Genomic DNA, 15,193 nt, shown 5'->3' with positions numbered 1-15,193 from the left:
AACCCTGCTTCAAGAATTAAAAGACCACCTCTCCCCTCTCCCCTTCCTCTCCCATCTCCTCTCTCCTCTCCCCTCTTCCCTCTCTCCTTTCTCTTCTAAGAGAAAAAAGAGAGGAAAAAAAAAAGAATTAAAAGAGGACACAAGGAAATAGACACATACCCTGCTCATGGATTGACATCATTAAAATGGCAATACTCCCCGAAGCATTGTACAGATTTAATGCAATCCCTCTAAGGATACCTATGATATTCTTAAAAGAAGTGGATCAAACAATCCTGAAATTCATTTGGAACAATAAACACCCACAAATAGCTAGAACAACCCTTGGGAAAAGGAATATGGGAGGCATCACTTTTCCCAACTTTAAATTGTATTACAAAGCTATAGCCATTAAAACAGCATGGTATTGGAATAAAGACAAACCCTCAGATCAGTGGAATAGACTTGAGTATTCAAAGAATGTTCCCCAGACATACAATCAATTAATCTTTGATAAAGAGGCAAGAAATCCAAAATGGAACAAGGAACGTCTCTTCAACAAGTGGTGTTGGAGCAACTGGTCAGCCACCTGAAAAAAGCAAACTCAGACCTCCATCTAACACCATACACAAAGGTTAAATCCAAATAGATTAAAGACCTGGATATCAGACCCAAAACAATAAAGTATATTGAACAGCATGTATGAAAACACTCCATGAAATTGAGACTAAAGGCATCTTCAAGGCAGAAATAGCACTCTCCATACAAGAGGAAACAGAGATAAACAGATGGGACTATATTAAACTGAGAAGTTTCTGCACCTCAAAAGAAATAGAGCCTACAATTCAAAAGTCATGCAAAGAATGGGCGAAACTATTCACTCAATACCTATCAGACAGGGGGTTAATAAGATATACAAATTACTGACAAAACTTAACAAGAAAAATACATCTAACCTGATCAAAAAATGGGGAGAAGAAATGAACAATTTCTCAAAGAAGAAATACAAATGGCCAAACAGCACATGAAAAATGTTCAACATCACTAATTATCAGGGAGATGCAAATCAAAACAACTATGAGGTACCAACTCACACCACAGAGACTGATACACATCGCAAAGAATGAGAACAATCAGTGCTGGTGGGTATGTGAGAGGAAAGGAACTCTCATTCACTGCTGGTGGGAATGCCATTTAGTCCAGCCCTTATGGAAAATAATATGCAGATTCCTCAAAAAACTGGAAATTGAGCTCCCATATAATCCAGCTATACCACTCCTAGGGATACACCCTAGGAACACAAAAATGCACTTAAAAATCCCTTCCTCACACCTATATTCATCGCAGCACTATTAACAATATCCAAGCTCTGGAAACAACCAATATGCCCTTTCAACAGATGAATGGCTAAAAAAACTGTGTACACATTACATATACACAATGGAATATTATGCTGCCATCATGAGATGAAGTCATGAAATCTTCCTATACATGGATGTACATGGAAACTATTATGCTCAGTGAAGTAAGTCAGAGGAGGGAGAGTGACACAGAATAATCTCACTTATCTATGGGTTTTAAGAAAAATAAAAGACATTATTGTAATTATGCTCAGAGATAAGGGCCGGAAGGACTAGCTCATAATATGGAGCTCACCTCAAAGAGGGATGAGTAATTAGAAAAATGATACACTAACAACTACCATGATAATGTTAATTAGTGAGAGAAGTAGAATGCCTGTCTCGAATACAGGCAGCGGGTGTGGAGGGAGGTTGATGGGGGGAATTGGTGGTGGGAATGTTGCACTGGTGAAGGAGGGTGTTCTTTTTGTGACTGAAACCCAACTACAGTCATGTTTGTAATCATGGTGTTTAAATAAAGAGATAGATAGATAGATAGATAGATAGATAGATAGATAGATAGATAGATAGATAGATAGATAGATAGATGATAGATAGATAGATAGATAGATAGATAGATAGATAGATAGATAGATAGATGATAGATAGATAGATAGATAGATAGATAGATAGATAGATAGATAGATAGATAGATAGATAGATAGATAGATAGATAGATAGATAGATAAAGATCAATCTAAGCTGCCTACTGCTTCAAAACTTTTCAAAATCACACACCCAAAATATAAAACTCTAATAACAGGACAAAAGAGTTAGTCTCAAGCAAAAATTCCCCCTAGAAATTTATTTGTTTTGTTTTGGTGCCACACCCAGTAATGCTCAGGGGTTACTCCTGCTTCTGCGTTCAGAAATCACCTTTGGCAGGTTCAGGAGTCCATATGGGATGCTGGGGGTCAAATCCAAGTTGACAATGTGCAAGGCAAATGCTCTATCCAATGTGCCAACACTGGCCCCCAAAAATTCAGTTTTGAGGTTGTTCATCCTTGCAATAAACGCAATAGCTTAAAGGTGAAAAATAAATGCCTAGGCTTTAGAAGTCTGGAACTAAAACTACTTAAAAAGTCTGGCTAAGACAACTGCAACTGAGCAGAACTTCTGGAAACATAATGAAAGACTCTATCCTAGGCTTAATACCAGGATCGGTGCAAAAACCAAGACTGATTAAAATTACAGTGTTGGAACAGAACTTCTAGAAATGTAAAGAAAGACTTCACTCTAGTCGCCATCCTATGACCTGTGCAAATACCAAGATCTCTAGTTACTGAGGCCTGATTTTATTAGCCACAACTGAACAGAAAGTTTCCAGACAGCACAAAAGGACCTAGAGAAGAGAAAAAGAGTGTGTACGGAGCCTATAGTTATTCCCATGTTATTCATATAGTTATTCCAGAGTAGAGAAATCCTTTATCTCTTAGGCCAAGGGAATTCCCTTTCTAATCTCCCCAATATTTACTGTGCCTATGCAAAAAAAAAAAAAAAAGCACAAATTTTTTGTTATTGTTTTTGTTGTTATTGTTGTTTTTATTTCTTTTGTGTGTGTGCTTTGTTTTGTTTTTATTACAAGACCGTGTTTTTTGTTTGACTGTTGTCTTTATTGCTGTGGTGCTTTTTGTGTTCTTTTGTTTGATTTTTTTTGTACAGTTTTTATGTTTTTCTTCCTTTTCCCCTTTTTCCTTAAATTGATATTTATAGCCTCTAGAACAGTGATGGCTTAACCTTTTTGAGCTCGGGTGCCCAAACTGCCGCACAATGGCCAGTCTGGCCCTGTTGCCAGGTGAGCTGCAAAACAGACACTGCACACTTGCCTCCTGCTGCGCCGCATATCTTAATTGCGGACCCCTTCCCGTGTGCCAGCTGCAAGGTCTGGGCATGCCACCACTGGCACGCATGCTATAGGTTTGCCATCAAGGCTCTAGAAGGACTCTTCCTGTTTCTTGTTTGATTTTTACACACACACACCCCCTTTTTTCTCTTTCTTTTTTCTTCCCCTCCAAACAGTACTACATAACTGAACCATCTTGTTCTGCCTCACAAATTGAGGGAGAAATAATGGAGGGTACCAAGACCAAATAGGTGTATGAACATTGAGCAGAAATAAAAAATGATCATACTTAAATACCAAATCCAAAGTCAACAACAACAGAATCGAAACCCAATCTGCAACAAGCTAGACACAGAGGGAACCACTTATACTAGCAGCCTAGGGATCAAAGGAGGGGTCACCTGGCAACAGGGCCAGACTGGCCATTGGGAGGACCGGGCATTGTGTGGCAGTGCAGAGGGGGATATGGGATGCATGCTGGGAACAGGGGTGGCGGGAGGACAACACTGGTGGTGGGAATGCCTAATTCAATGTCACTATGTACCTAAAATATTATTGTGAAAGATTTGTAATTTACTTTGGTCAAAATAAAAATTATTATATTAAAAAAAAGTACTTTTAAAATAAGTTTATAGTGGGTAAGGAACTTGCCTTGCACATGCCTGACCTGTATCCAATCCTCAGTATTCCATATGGTCCCTAAGCACTGACAGGTGTATAAATCTTGAGTGTAGAGCCAGAAATAATCCCTGAGCATTGCCAGTTATGACACTTCCTTTACCAGAAAAGAGTGCACTTAAAACTAAATATGGAAAATTGTACAAATTATGTACATTTACAAAACAATATAGCTCGTTATAGCTCAAAAATTTTTATAAATGGAGTATAGCTATTTGAACATAACTCAGATCATCATAAAACTGAATACTATGGGTTAGCGCCTCTCCTCCTAGATATTATTTTCTTTCTTTTTTTTTTTTTTTTTTTTTGGTTTTTGGGCCACACCCGGCTGTGCTCAGGGGTTACTCCTGGCTGTCTGCTCAGAAATAGCTCCTGGCAGGCACGGGGGACCACATGGGACACCGGGATTCGAACCAACCACCTTAGGTCCTGGATCAGCTGCTTGCAAGGCAAACACTGCTGTGCTATCTCTCCGGGCCCCTAGATATTATTTTCTTCCAAAAGACATTACTATCCTGATTTCTAGCATCATATTTTAATCCTGCCTCTGTTTGAAATTTATGTTGGTAAAATCATCCTGTGTATATAATCCTTGTGTCTCATTTCTTTTGTTAAATATTATGTACATGATAGTCATCCACATTCTTCCATGTAATTTATTCATTTTTAATATTTTCAAATATATAACTATATCAAAAGATCCTTTTTGTTGATAATGAGCTATTTGCAGGTTTTTATTATAAACAATGCTGCAATGATCTTTCTTTGTTTTTTGTTTTGTTTTCTGGGCCATACCCAGCGGCGCTCAGGGATTACTCCTGGCTCTGCATTCAGAAATCTCTCCTGGAAGGCTTGGAGGACCATATGGGATGCCAGAGATTGAACCTGGGTCTGACCCAGGTAGGCTGCAAGCAAGGCAAATGCCCTATCGCTATGCTATTCCTCCGAAGTGATGAACTTTCTTGTGCTGTTTTTGGTTAGCCTAGAAAAGCATTTCTGTTGGGTAAATACCTAGGAGTAGAACTCTTAAGTTACAATATATGTATATATTTAGCACCAGCATATATTGTAAAAAAATTTTTAAATGGTTGTATCAGTTTAAAAAAAACAGTGTTTTAAGAGGCCCTGGAGATGGTTAAATTGTCTAGAATGCATGCTTTACATGTGAGAGTACTGCACTTGATCCCTGGTACTTCACAGTCCCCATAATACCACAGGTGTGACCCCAAAACAGAAACAGAGAACAAAAAAGAAAAAAAACAGGTGGGGAAATCTCAAAAGGCTGGAACACATGCTTTGGAGGAGGAGGGTGAGTTTAAACACCTTTTAGAGCAGAGTTCCCTACATACCATAAGATTTGGGCACAAAAATAATATAAAAATAGTATATTTTAGTCAATGTTCGCTAGAACAGCAATAATTGTGATTTTTGTCATTGTTGTTTCTTCCATTTATATATTGAAAACCTAGTAATTTACTCCAAAGTTGCCCACATTCCAGTTCAAATATAGGGCTTCTCCACTTTACGACACACTCCAATCATTGAGTGACCAACCATACTATTGGTTTGCAATTTCTCACTTTATGTTGCAGTCCATAGTATGGTCTCCGGTAACTCAACTCAGGATGCATAATCTCTTCTTAACAGAACTACTTTGGAATTGCCCATGATCTATTTTAGGGTACACTCCTCCTTTGCAAGCAATAATTTCTTTTCTCGAGTCTCTCCTGAGATTCGCATTCTCCTCAATAAAACTTTACTTCAAAACAAAATCCAAAAATAAAACTTGGGTAAGTACATTCAACCTAATAGTGGGAATCAATTAAGTCTAGTAACCATATTAAACATTGTTCTTTTTCAGAGCTAGAGAGATAGCTCAACAGACTGGCATGCCTGAAGCCACACTTGATACTCAGCACAAAATCTCTTGAACTCTCCAAGTGGTACTCAAGCACTGAGCTGGGAGTAGCTCAATGAGTAAGATTTCTCTAAGTAATAAAAAATCAAAAAAGATCATGGGAGATTAAAATATACATAGATTTTATTTTATAAAGAGAATTTCTTTTTTCTTTGTTTTTGGACCCACCGTCTTCAGGGGCTATATCCCTGCTCCTGCTTAGGGTTTTCTCCTGGGATTCTTAAGAGGTCCACAGTGTGCTGGCAACAAGACTGAGACATGATGCCAGAAAAATCTTGAGCTCAGCACATTGAGCTCTCTGGCTCCTTAACAATAATCTCTTAGAAATCAGATTAACAAATAACATTATTTGTAAATTGATACTATTCACTGTAGGACAAGGCATACTCTATATATTTCTATGTTTAAATAAGTGAAAAAATGTTACTAATATATTGCATGAAGAATCACTCAAATATGTAAAAATTAATTTCACAAGTTATTTCTAAACAAAAATAGAATTAAAATTTAGTACCTGTTTAATGATATTCTTTGCTGTAATGATCATTTCTTCACTATAAATTTCTAAAAAATTAAGTTTTCTTTGTTTTAAAAGTCCAAATACAAGAGAAACCAGTCTTTCCTATTAAAAATAAAAATATTAGTTCACATGTCAAATAATCTCATTTAGATAATAAATCAATATAAATAAATGTTCAACAGCAAGTTTTTTATTTTTTTAATCCTTAGATTTCTATTCAGCATATCAAGGTCTTTCCTAGTAGCCTAAGAACATCTACCTCAGCAATATTGTATTTTCAGAATCAGTATTCTATAAAACAGGTGAACCCTGTTCTACTAGTGAATCAAATAAAGCTGATTTGAGAACAAGACAATTTTTGATTTGAAAAATAAAAATATAATTTTTGGTTGTTCAAATTTTTTTTTTATTGTTTTAGTCCACATCCACAATACTTAGGGCTTATTCCTGACTACTCTACCCTCAAGGATTGCTTCTGGCAGGGCTTGAGGCACCATATGAAATGCTGGAGATTAAACCTGAGAAGGTTGCATGCAAAGCAAGAACCCTTCCCACTTTAGTCCCCACAGTATGATTTTTTGTTTTTGTTTTTGTTTTTTGGGCCACACCCGGTGATGCTCAGGGATTACTCCTGGCTGTGCACTCAGAAATCACTCCTGGCTTAAGGGGATGTCAGGGGATCGAATTGCAGTCCATTCTGGGTCAGCCGAGCGCAAGGCAAAAGCCCTACCACTGCACCACCACTCCAGCCCCTCACAGCATAATTCTTGAAGGGTGAAGAGATAGTACATTACCTTGCATAAGGCTGACCAAGTTCAATTCTTGGCCCCATATATGGTTTCCCAAGCACAGCCAGGTGTGATCCCTGAGCACAGAGCCTGGAGTAAGCCCTGAGCACAGCTTGATATGACCAAAAAAAAACCAAATTAATTTTCGATACAAGATGATGGGAATGGGGCCTAGGTTCATTGAGTAGGTAGAAAGCATCCTCTTCAAACTATGATGGCAATAAGTAATTTGTGAATCATGGACTTTTTATTTTGATGCTGGAGATCAAAGTCATAGACTTATAGAAAGTATAGGATTTAGTCCCTGTAATACAACCCCATTTGTTTTTAATTATGTTTTTTAATTAGTATTCTCAATAATACAGGGCTTTTAAAACTTTTCTACTCACAACCCCTTTTCACCCAATAAATTTCGATTCAATCCTTGATAAATACAATGTGAAAATTAAAGTCACTAATTATATGCCATAAAAATTGTATTTTATTTATTTGAGGGAGGTACATCCAATGGTGCCCAAAGCTTATGGTACCAGGGCAGTAACTAGGGCTTACTGTTATATCCAGTAGTGCCACATTTAGCAAATGCCCTACCCACTATACTATCTCTCTGGCCTTAAAAAATTTACTTTTAGGGCTGGAGAAATAGCATGGAAAAAAAAAAGATTCACTTTTAAGTTTCTGGCCCTATGTAAGGTAAATATCCACAGCTTAAGGAGCTAGGGGTTGGAAAAACCAAAATATGTCTTGGGAGAAATTTACTCTGTGAGACACCAACTCCTAATAATATGCATAAAAAAAATAGCAAACTACTTAATCTGCTCTCAGGGCTTTTTGGATTCTTTACTTGTTCTTAGAAGTAAGCACTGAAAGGTTACAGGTAAAGTGAAACTGGGATGTAATATATTTTATATAAATAAAAAACGCATATAAAATGTGTTCAGTGAATGAGACCAATAAATTATACAGAGATCACTCCTTATAAAAGCATATTCAAAGTCTGTATACACATGCATATTAGTTAATTCACTATATATATATTTTGGGGAGGGAATCAGCGATGGTGCTCAGGGATTACTCCTGGCTCTGTGCTCAGAAACTGCTCCTGGCAGGCTAGGGGGACCATATAGTTTGGGAATCAAACCACATTCTGTCCTGAGAAGGCAAATGACCTACCGCTGTGTTATCTCTCCAACCCCTACCCTATATATTTTGAATTTAGGTTGTAAGTATACAGATATCTAATTTCTAATAAGCTATGTTTTATTTTCAAAAATCATTTAGAATCTTGTTAACAACATGTAGTTAAGAATTTCACAGGTTTGAAATAACAAATTTTAAAATAATTTTGCTTCTACTTCATGACCCAACCACCTTTGTAAAAACTTAACTGTTCATATATCTCTCGGCTCTCACTTTTTCAAATAATAAAACTTCCATAAATTGAAAAAACAATTTGTTTACATTAATCTAAGAAGAATATGTTCTAAAGTAAGGCTGTCATGAATTAAAATTTATGACATCAATTTCATTTCACAGTCCAAAACACATACCTCTTCTAAAATTGGACAGTCGTCTTCCAGTGGTCTATTTAAATCATTATGACAATAAGTAGAAAATTCTGCAATCATCATTTTATCTATCAGTTTTTCTAATTCACAAAGTTGTGATCCCAAATGCCTACAAAGGAAGAGAAAATTGTTATACATGCTCATTAAAGCCACAAATTTGTTCTTAGGAATAAGGCATCTAGTAGCCAAAACTTAGCATTCTGCTGACGGTACTTATGCAATAATGTACTGTTTCAGTAAAATGGTGTCTTTAATTTATCCAAATCATTGTGACAGCTTCACACCATTTTCTAATTCTATTTTTCTCTTTATAGCGGTAACTCAGAAATAGTTACCGTTTTTAATAAAAATATTTTAGCCTTTAATTTAATTTAGAGGGGAAATATAAGGTATATATTGAGATAAACTTATTTGGGCTCAAGATATATTAAGACTATATGATCATACTGTCTTTCAATAGATAACCTTTGGGAATAAATATCTAACACTATTCTTAACTTTACCAGATAGCTCTAGCTATACTTTATCTCAATATTATTGGTCACATCCTGTAAGTCAAGAAAAATAAAATAGTGTAACTTTTAGGGTAAAAATTAGAACCATTTTTAGAATCTGTATTTAACACAACATTTAATCTTTGATTCTACATCTCAGTCATTGTCCTTTGTCCTAGAGGACAAAGTCCCTTACTTTGAAGACCTGGTTCCTGATGACCAATATTTATAGCACAGTAAGTGAAAGTGAAATAAGCAGCATCAATTATCATCTAAGTTCATTTTGCTCAAGTAATGATAACATTATTTGTATTTATCAGGGGTCTCAAACTCAATTTACCTGGGGGCCGCAGGAGGCAAAGTCGGGGTGATCCTTGAGTGCAAAGTCAGTAGTAAGTCTTGAACAATGGGGGGTGTGACCCAAACAACTAAAACAAAACAAAAAAAAGATTCCTCTAGGGCAGGGCCACAAAATGTTGTACTGAGGGCCGCGAGTTTGAGACCCCTGATTTAAATTTTAAAATTGTATGTACTTAAAATTATTACACACATTTAAAGAAGATTTTAGCAAATCACCTTAAACACACACCCTGTTTTAACACACACCCTAGTTTCCTAATCCCCTTATCCAGTCTTCCCTAAATACTGAAGCACATGCCCTATTTTAATGCCCTCTCACATCCTACGTGATTGGCTAACAGAGTCCACATCCTACTCTCCCCTAACATAAATATACATTTCCTGCCTACAATAAACTGAGTTATTCTTCTGAAGTATCTGGTGGATACTTCTTTGTGAGTGCTCTGCTTGCCCAGAAACTGACCTCACCAGTGACTCTGACCTCACCAGTGTCATTTACAGAAGATAAATACTTCATTTTTTATATGTGAATGAGAAACTAAAAAATCATTTAGTCACTCTGCATTCCATGCTGGCAAGTCCAAAGTAGGCTTCAAAGAGTCATGAAGCACTTAAAAGTTGACTGCAAAACTTCGGAATAGGTATATTTTTATGAATAGAAATTACAGCTTTCAATAGAATTTCAAAAATATTTGTAACCTAATTTTTTATAAACATTCAAATCTACATTAGGTTTCTCTTTAATGTTAGACCTCCACTTCAAGCTGAATATTAATCTTCATCCTATATTGCACTGCATCATAACTGCCAGGTAATTTCAGTCTCCTGTCTGTTCTGATAACTGACATGCTATTTTTTCCTCTTTTCTTCACTCCACCATTTTCTTGTGAAGCAAGGGATTGAAATCAGGTCCTCATATATGCAAACAATGTGATTTTCACTTTAATTTCTTTTTTTTTTTTTTTGGTTTTTGGGCCACACCCAGTAACGCTCAGGAGTTACTCCTGGCTATGTGCTCAGAAGTTGCTCCTGGCTTGGGGGACCATATGGGACACTGGGGGATCGAACCGCCATCCGTCCAAGGCTAGCGCAGGCAAGGCAGGCACCTTACCTTTAGCGCCACCGCCTGGCCCCCTCACTTTAATTTCTTAATCAACCATGCATGAAATTAAATTTGGGTTGATTTTTAAATGCTTTCTAAATAAATGTTCTAATTGCATTAGTCAATAAAAATTTATAATTCAATTAAAATAAACTTAATTTGAAACTAATAACATAAGGCTTGGTTTCTTAGTAAACAGGATCATCCACAAACAATACTGCAAGTCTGAATAACTCAAATATTTGACAGTCTGCAACAGTCTATGTCTGTGAATTATATAGTTTGACAAAATCTCACATAAATGGGGCCGGGCGGTGGTGCAAGAGGTAAGGTGCCTGCCTTGCCTGCGCTAGCCTTGGACGAACCACAGTTCGATCCCCCGGCATCCCATATGGTCCCCCAAGCCAGGAGCAACTTCTGAGCGCATAGCCAGGAGTAACCCCTGAGCGTTACCGGGTGTGGCCCAAAAACAAAAAAAAAACAAACAAAAAAAAATCTCACATAAGATTAAGACTATAATATTAAATGTATTTAAAAATACTTAGAAGAACTTAAAAGAAAGTCTTTTTCATTACCAGAATTTTTTGCAATGAAATAAACATTACAAATCAGAAATGAATTTCAATAACTAAATTTAAAGTCTAGTCAAACTTGTAAAGTGAACTTATTTAGATCTTCTAGCATGTCTTTATCTTGATCCATCTTCATACAAAACTAGCTTAACATTTTCAAAACGTCATTTTAAAAGTTGTGAATGTTCTTTTATTTAGAAGAACATTTAAGTTTGCTTCACTATTCAAATGTCTCTTTAAACATTAACCTTTACTGTGAGTTTTTAATAATACTAAAATATTAGAGTAACTACTAAACATATAAATATGAAAGGAAAATACCTAACTGGAAGAAACTATATTAAACACTAAATTTATACTGCAAAATTTTCTAACATTATTCCTAACAATTTCCTTAATGGACATACCGGAAGCTGTGAATGCCCTGAAGTTCCTGCTGTAGAACCTCTTGTGTTGTAGCTATTAAATCCAATGCTCCAACGAATTCTGAAGTAGATAATAGCACCTGTACTGTTGGTTGAGTCTGGTGTACAGTGGCCATTAACTTCAGTTTATTGTACACTTTAACACAATTATTTCTAGTAAGTGCCAGTCTTAAAATATGTAGTGATCCTTCACACATTACTTTATCAATCTGAGCAATTTTATCTCGAAGCATTTTTACAGCCTGGGAAGTTTTCTTGAGGTAGTCCTGCAATTCGTGTTGAGAGGTCATTGCATGAAAAAATGCTTCTGAACGTAGAGAGATCTGATGAGCAATGTTTACTTCCACAATATCCAGGTAATGGCTCAGCTTAAGAAAACAGGAAAAAAACAGTCAAGATTTTTGCCCAATTTTTAAGTATACCTTCCATAACTATCTGTTATCTGAAAAATGATTTAAAAAATGTTCTACAAGTATTTTAAATCCCATTGTATAACTCTTAGAATTGTACATAATTCCTAATAACTGGCAAAATTAAAAAGATTAACAAATAAAAAACAGTCAGTAAAGGTTACCTTTTTCCTCTGCTACTGCCATTACTGCCCTCCAAACACCAACTACTTTATAAAGTAAGAGCATTTCCAATCGTCTCAGATTATAATTTAGTTTTCAAAAATTCTAGTATCTAAGAGTGAAATCCTTAGCTCTCGCTCATCACTGTAATCACCAACAGATGTTTGACTAAAGATAGTTACCATTGATTGACCTCTCCACTCTACATACCATACTTTATAAACATAATTCTATGTTTATATTATTGAAATAAAATTAGTATTATCTCATTTTACAGTGAAGAAACTGAAGCCCAGAGACCTTAAACTTCAAAAAAGGCATGTGATTAATTAAGCAGCAAAACTAAATCTGAATCTAGATCTGTCTAACTCAAAGCTCTATCTACTATATTATACTGCCTCAAATTGTTAAAGAATAAGTGAAAAACAGACTGGTAATCTAGTCAAAAATTATAAAAAAAAAAAAAAAAAATAGGGCCAGAGAGGAAGTACAAAGGATAGGGCACTTGCCTTGCAAACATGGTCAACCCAGGTTCAATCCCCAACATCCCGTAGAGTCCCCTGAGTAGTGCCAGTAGTAATTCTTGAGTGAGAACCAGGAGTAACCTTTTGACATCAGAGGGTGTTGTTCAAAGACAAACAACAACAAAAACAACTCTAAAATTTATTTGAATCTATTTTCATATTAAATATACTTATTTTGTTAGTTTGGGCCACACCCGGTGATACTCAGGAGTTACTCCTGATTGTGTATTCAGAAATCACTCCTAACTTAGAAGACAATATGGGATGCCGGGGATCAAACCCAGGTCTGTCCTGAGTCAGCTGAGTGTAAGGCAAATATACCTTACCACCGTGCTAATCGCTCCAGTCCCTAAATATACTTATTTTATATTTCAAAAATTATTCTTTTTTTGGTTTTGCTTTGGCGGGGAGGTGGTGTTGGGTCACACCAAGGGGCACTCAAGGGTAGCTTCTGGCTCTGCAGTCAGAAATTGCTCTTGACAGACTTGGGGAATCATATGGAATGAGGGGGATAGAACCTGGGTAGGTCCCAGGTCAGCCGCATACAAGGCAAACACCCTTCCTTGCTGTGTTTTTGTTCCAGCAACCTCAAAAATTATTCTTTGTTAACTTATAAATTTAAATTATTTTCCTTTTATTTTCCTCTTAATAGGTTGACAAATGCCTTAAGTACTTAGTTCAAATATATTTTATTTGTAAAGGTAAGAAGATTAGTTCATAAAGTAACAAGCTTTCTAATTTTCTAAAATGTTTTAAGTAAAAAAGATTAATTTTAAATAAGAACTTCTAGGGACCGGAGAGATAGCATGGAAATAGGGCAAACATGCAGAAGAATGGTGGTTCTAATCCCAGCATCCCATATGTTCCCCTGGACCTACCAGGAACGATTTCTAAGCATAGAGCCAGGCGTAACCCTGAGTGCTGCTGAGTGTGACCCCCCCCCAAAAATTAATAAATAAATAGGGGCCAGAGAGATAACATGGAAGTAGGGTGTTGGCCTTGCATTCAGAAGGACGGTGGTTAGAATCCCGGCATCCCTTATGGTCCCCCAAGCCTGCCAGGATCAATTTATGAGCGTAGAGCCAGGAGTAACCCTTGAGCACTGCTGGGTGTGACCCAAAAACCAAAATAATAATAATAATAAATAAGAACTTCTAAAAATGAGTTATCTTTTTCATCCTTTCTAACTACATACAATTTTATTGGTAACATTATCTATTTCTCTCCCACTAACTTTTACTTTTAGGATTTTGACATATAGTTCAAACTTTAGCACTACCTCTGAAGATTTTTTAAAATTCATGTTAAAAGATTTCCAACATTTAGAATTTACAAAATTAGAAGGGATTACTGGACACTAACTCTTTTCTTAAAACTATACAGACATATTTTTCAATTAGGCTACTTCATTGAAGGTTTCTCAATTACATATTATTATACAATAAGGTTACAAACAAAATATTTTTAGGAGGGATTCATTTTATTTTTCCAAAAATTGTACAAGATATAGGGCCATAGAGATCGCATGGAGATAAAGCATTTGCCTACCATGCAGAAGGTCGGTGGTTCGAATCCTGGCATCCCATTTGGTCCCCTGAGCCTGCCAGGACCAAATTCTGAGCATAGAGCCAGGAGTAACCCCTAAGGTTGGCCGGTGTGACCCAAAAAGAAAAACCACCAAAAATATTAGAAGCATAGCTACCTGATAGGAGTGTGTTGTTTGAGCATTAGCACTACTGCCTTTACTAGATGCTCACTGTATAGTAGCATACCCCAAGAAAAGGATGGTTCAAACAAGATATCAATAAATTTCTTTAAAATATATACCCTCAGGACCAGAGCGATAGCACAGTGGCAGGGCATTTGACTTGCACGAAACTGACCCAGGATAGATCGGGTTTGATTCTTGGCATCCCATATGGTCCCAGGCCTGCCAGGAGTGATTTCTAAGCGCAGAGCCAGGAGTAACACAAGTGCTGCCAGTAATTATAATTATTTATAATTAAATAAATAAATAAGATAAAATGCATACCCTTGTGCTGTTCTTTGCACTTTTAAAGCAGCTGTTTATTTTTCTAGGAAGCAATATTTTTTTCTAGGAATTATTTTTCTAGGAAGCAAATACCTAGAATGCAAAACAACAGTCTCAGGGCAAGCCTGAGTCCATAAAGAAGCTGCATCCTTAGTTTTCAGTGGGTTTGTGATTTTTTTTTAGCTTAAGAAAAACCTTGATAGGAGAAAATAATGCCAACAGAAGAAGTTCATTTAGCATTGTAAAAGAATACTGATGATATATACCATTAATTTTTTTCTTTCCTCCTCCAATTAGTCCTTTTTTTAGGTAATTAGCACTGGACCTAATCTATTGATAAGTATTCCCAAAATAAGCCTTCAGACTGCCAAAAGATGTTACCAGACTGCAATAAGCTAATTTTGCCTGACTTAAA

General features: G+C 36.3%; 1 protein-coding gene across 1 annotated transcript in view; it reads right to left on the bottom strand.

Annotated features, from left to right (window-relative positions):
• The window catches only part of VPS54 (VPS54 subunit of GARP complex), an 84,547-nt gene that overhangs the window by 33,723 nt on the left and 35,631 nt on the right, over positions 1-15,193 (bottom strand). The window contains exons 7-9 of the mRNA XM_049784727.1: positions 11,633-12,018; positions 8,680-8,806; positions 6,336-6,443 (exon numbers count right to left, since the gene is read on the bottom strand). Coding sequence (XP_049640684.1) covers positions 6,336-6,443; positions 8,680-8,806; positions 11,633-12,018 — 621 coding nt within the window. The remainder of the gene's footprint in view (positions 1-6,335; positions 6,444-8,679; positions 8,807-11,632; positions 12,019-15,193) is intronic.

Source organism: Suncus etruscus, chromosome 12, assembly GCF_024139225.1.
Source record: "Suncus etruscus isolate mSunEtr1 chromosome 12, mSunEtr1.pri.cur, whole genome shotgun sequence".
Classification (NCBI taxonomy): Eukaryota; Metazoa; Chordata; class Mammalia; order Eulipotyphla; family Soricidae; genus Suncus; species Suncus etruscus.
The sequence above is the reverse complement of the archived record's forward strand: the minus strand, read 5'-3'. Positions and strand labels throughout refer to the sequence as shown.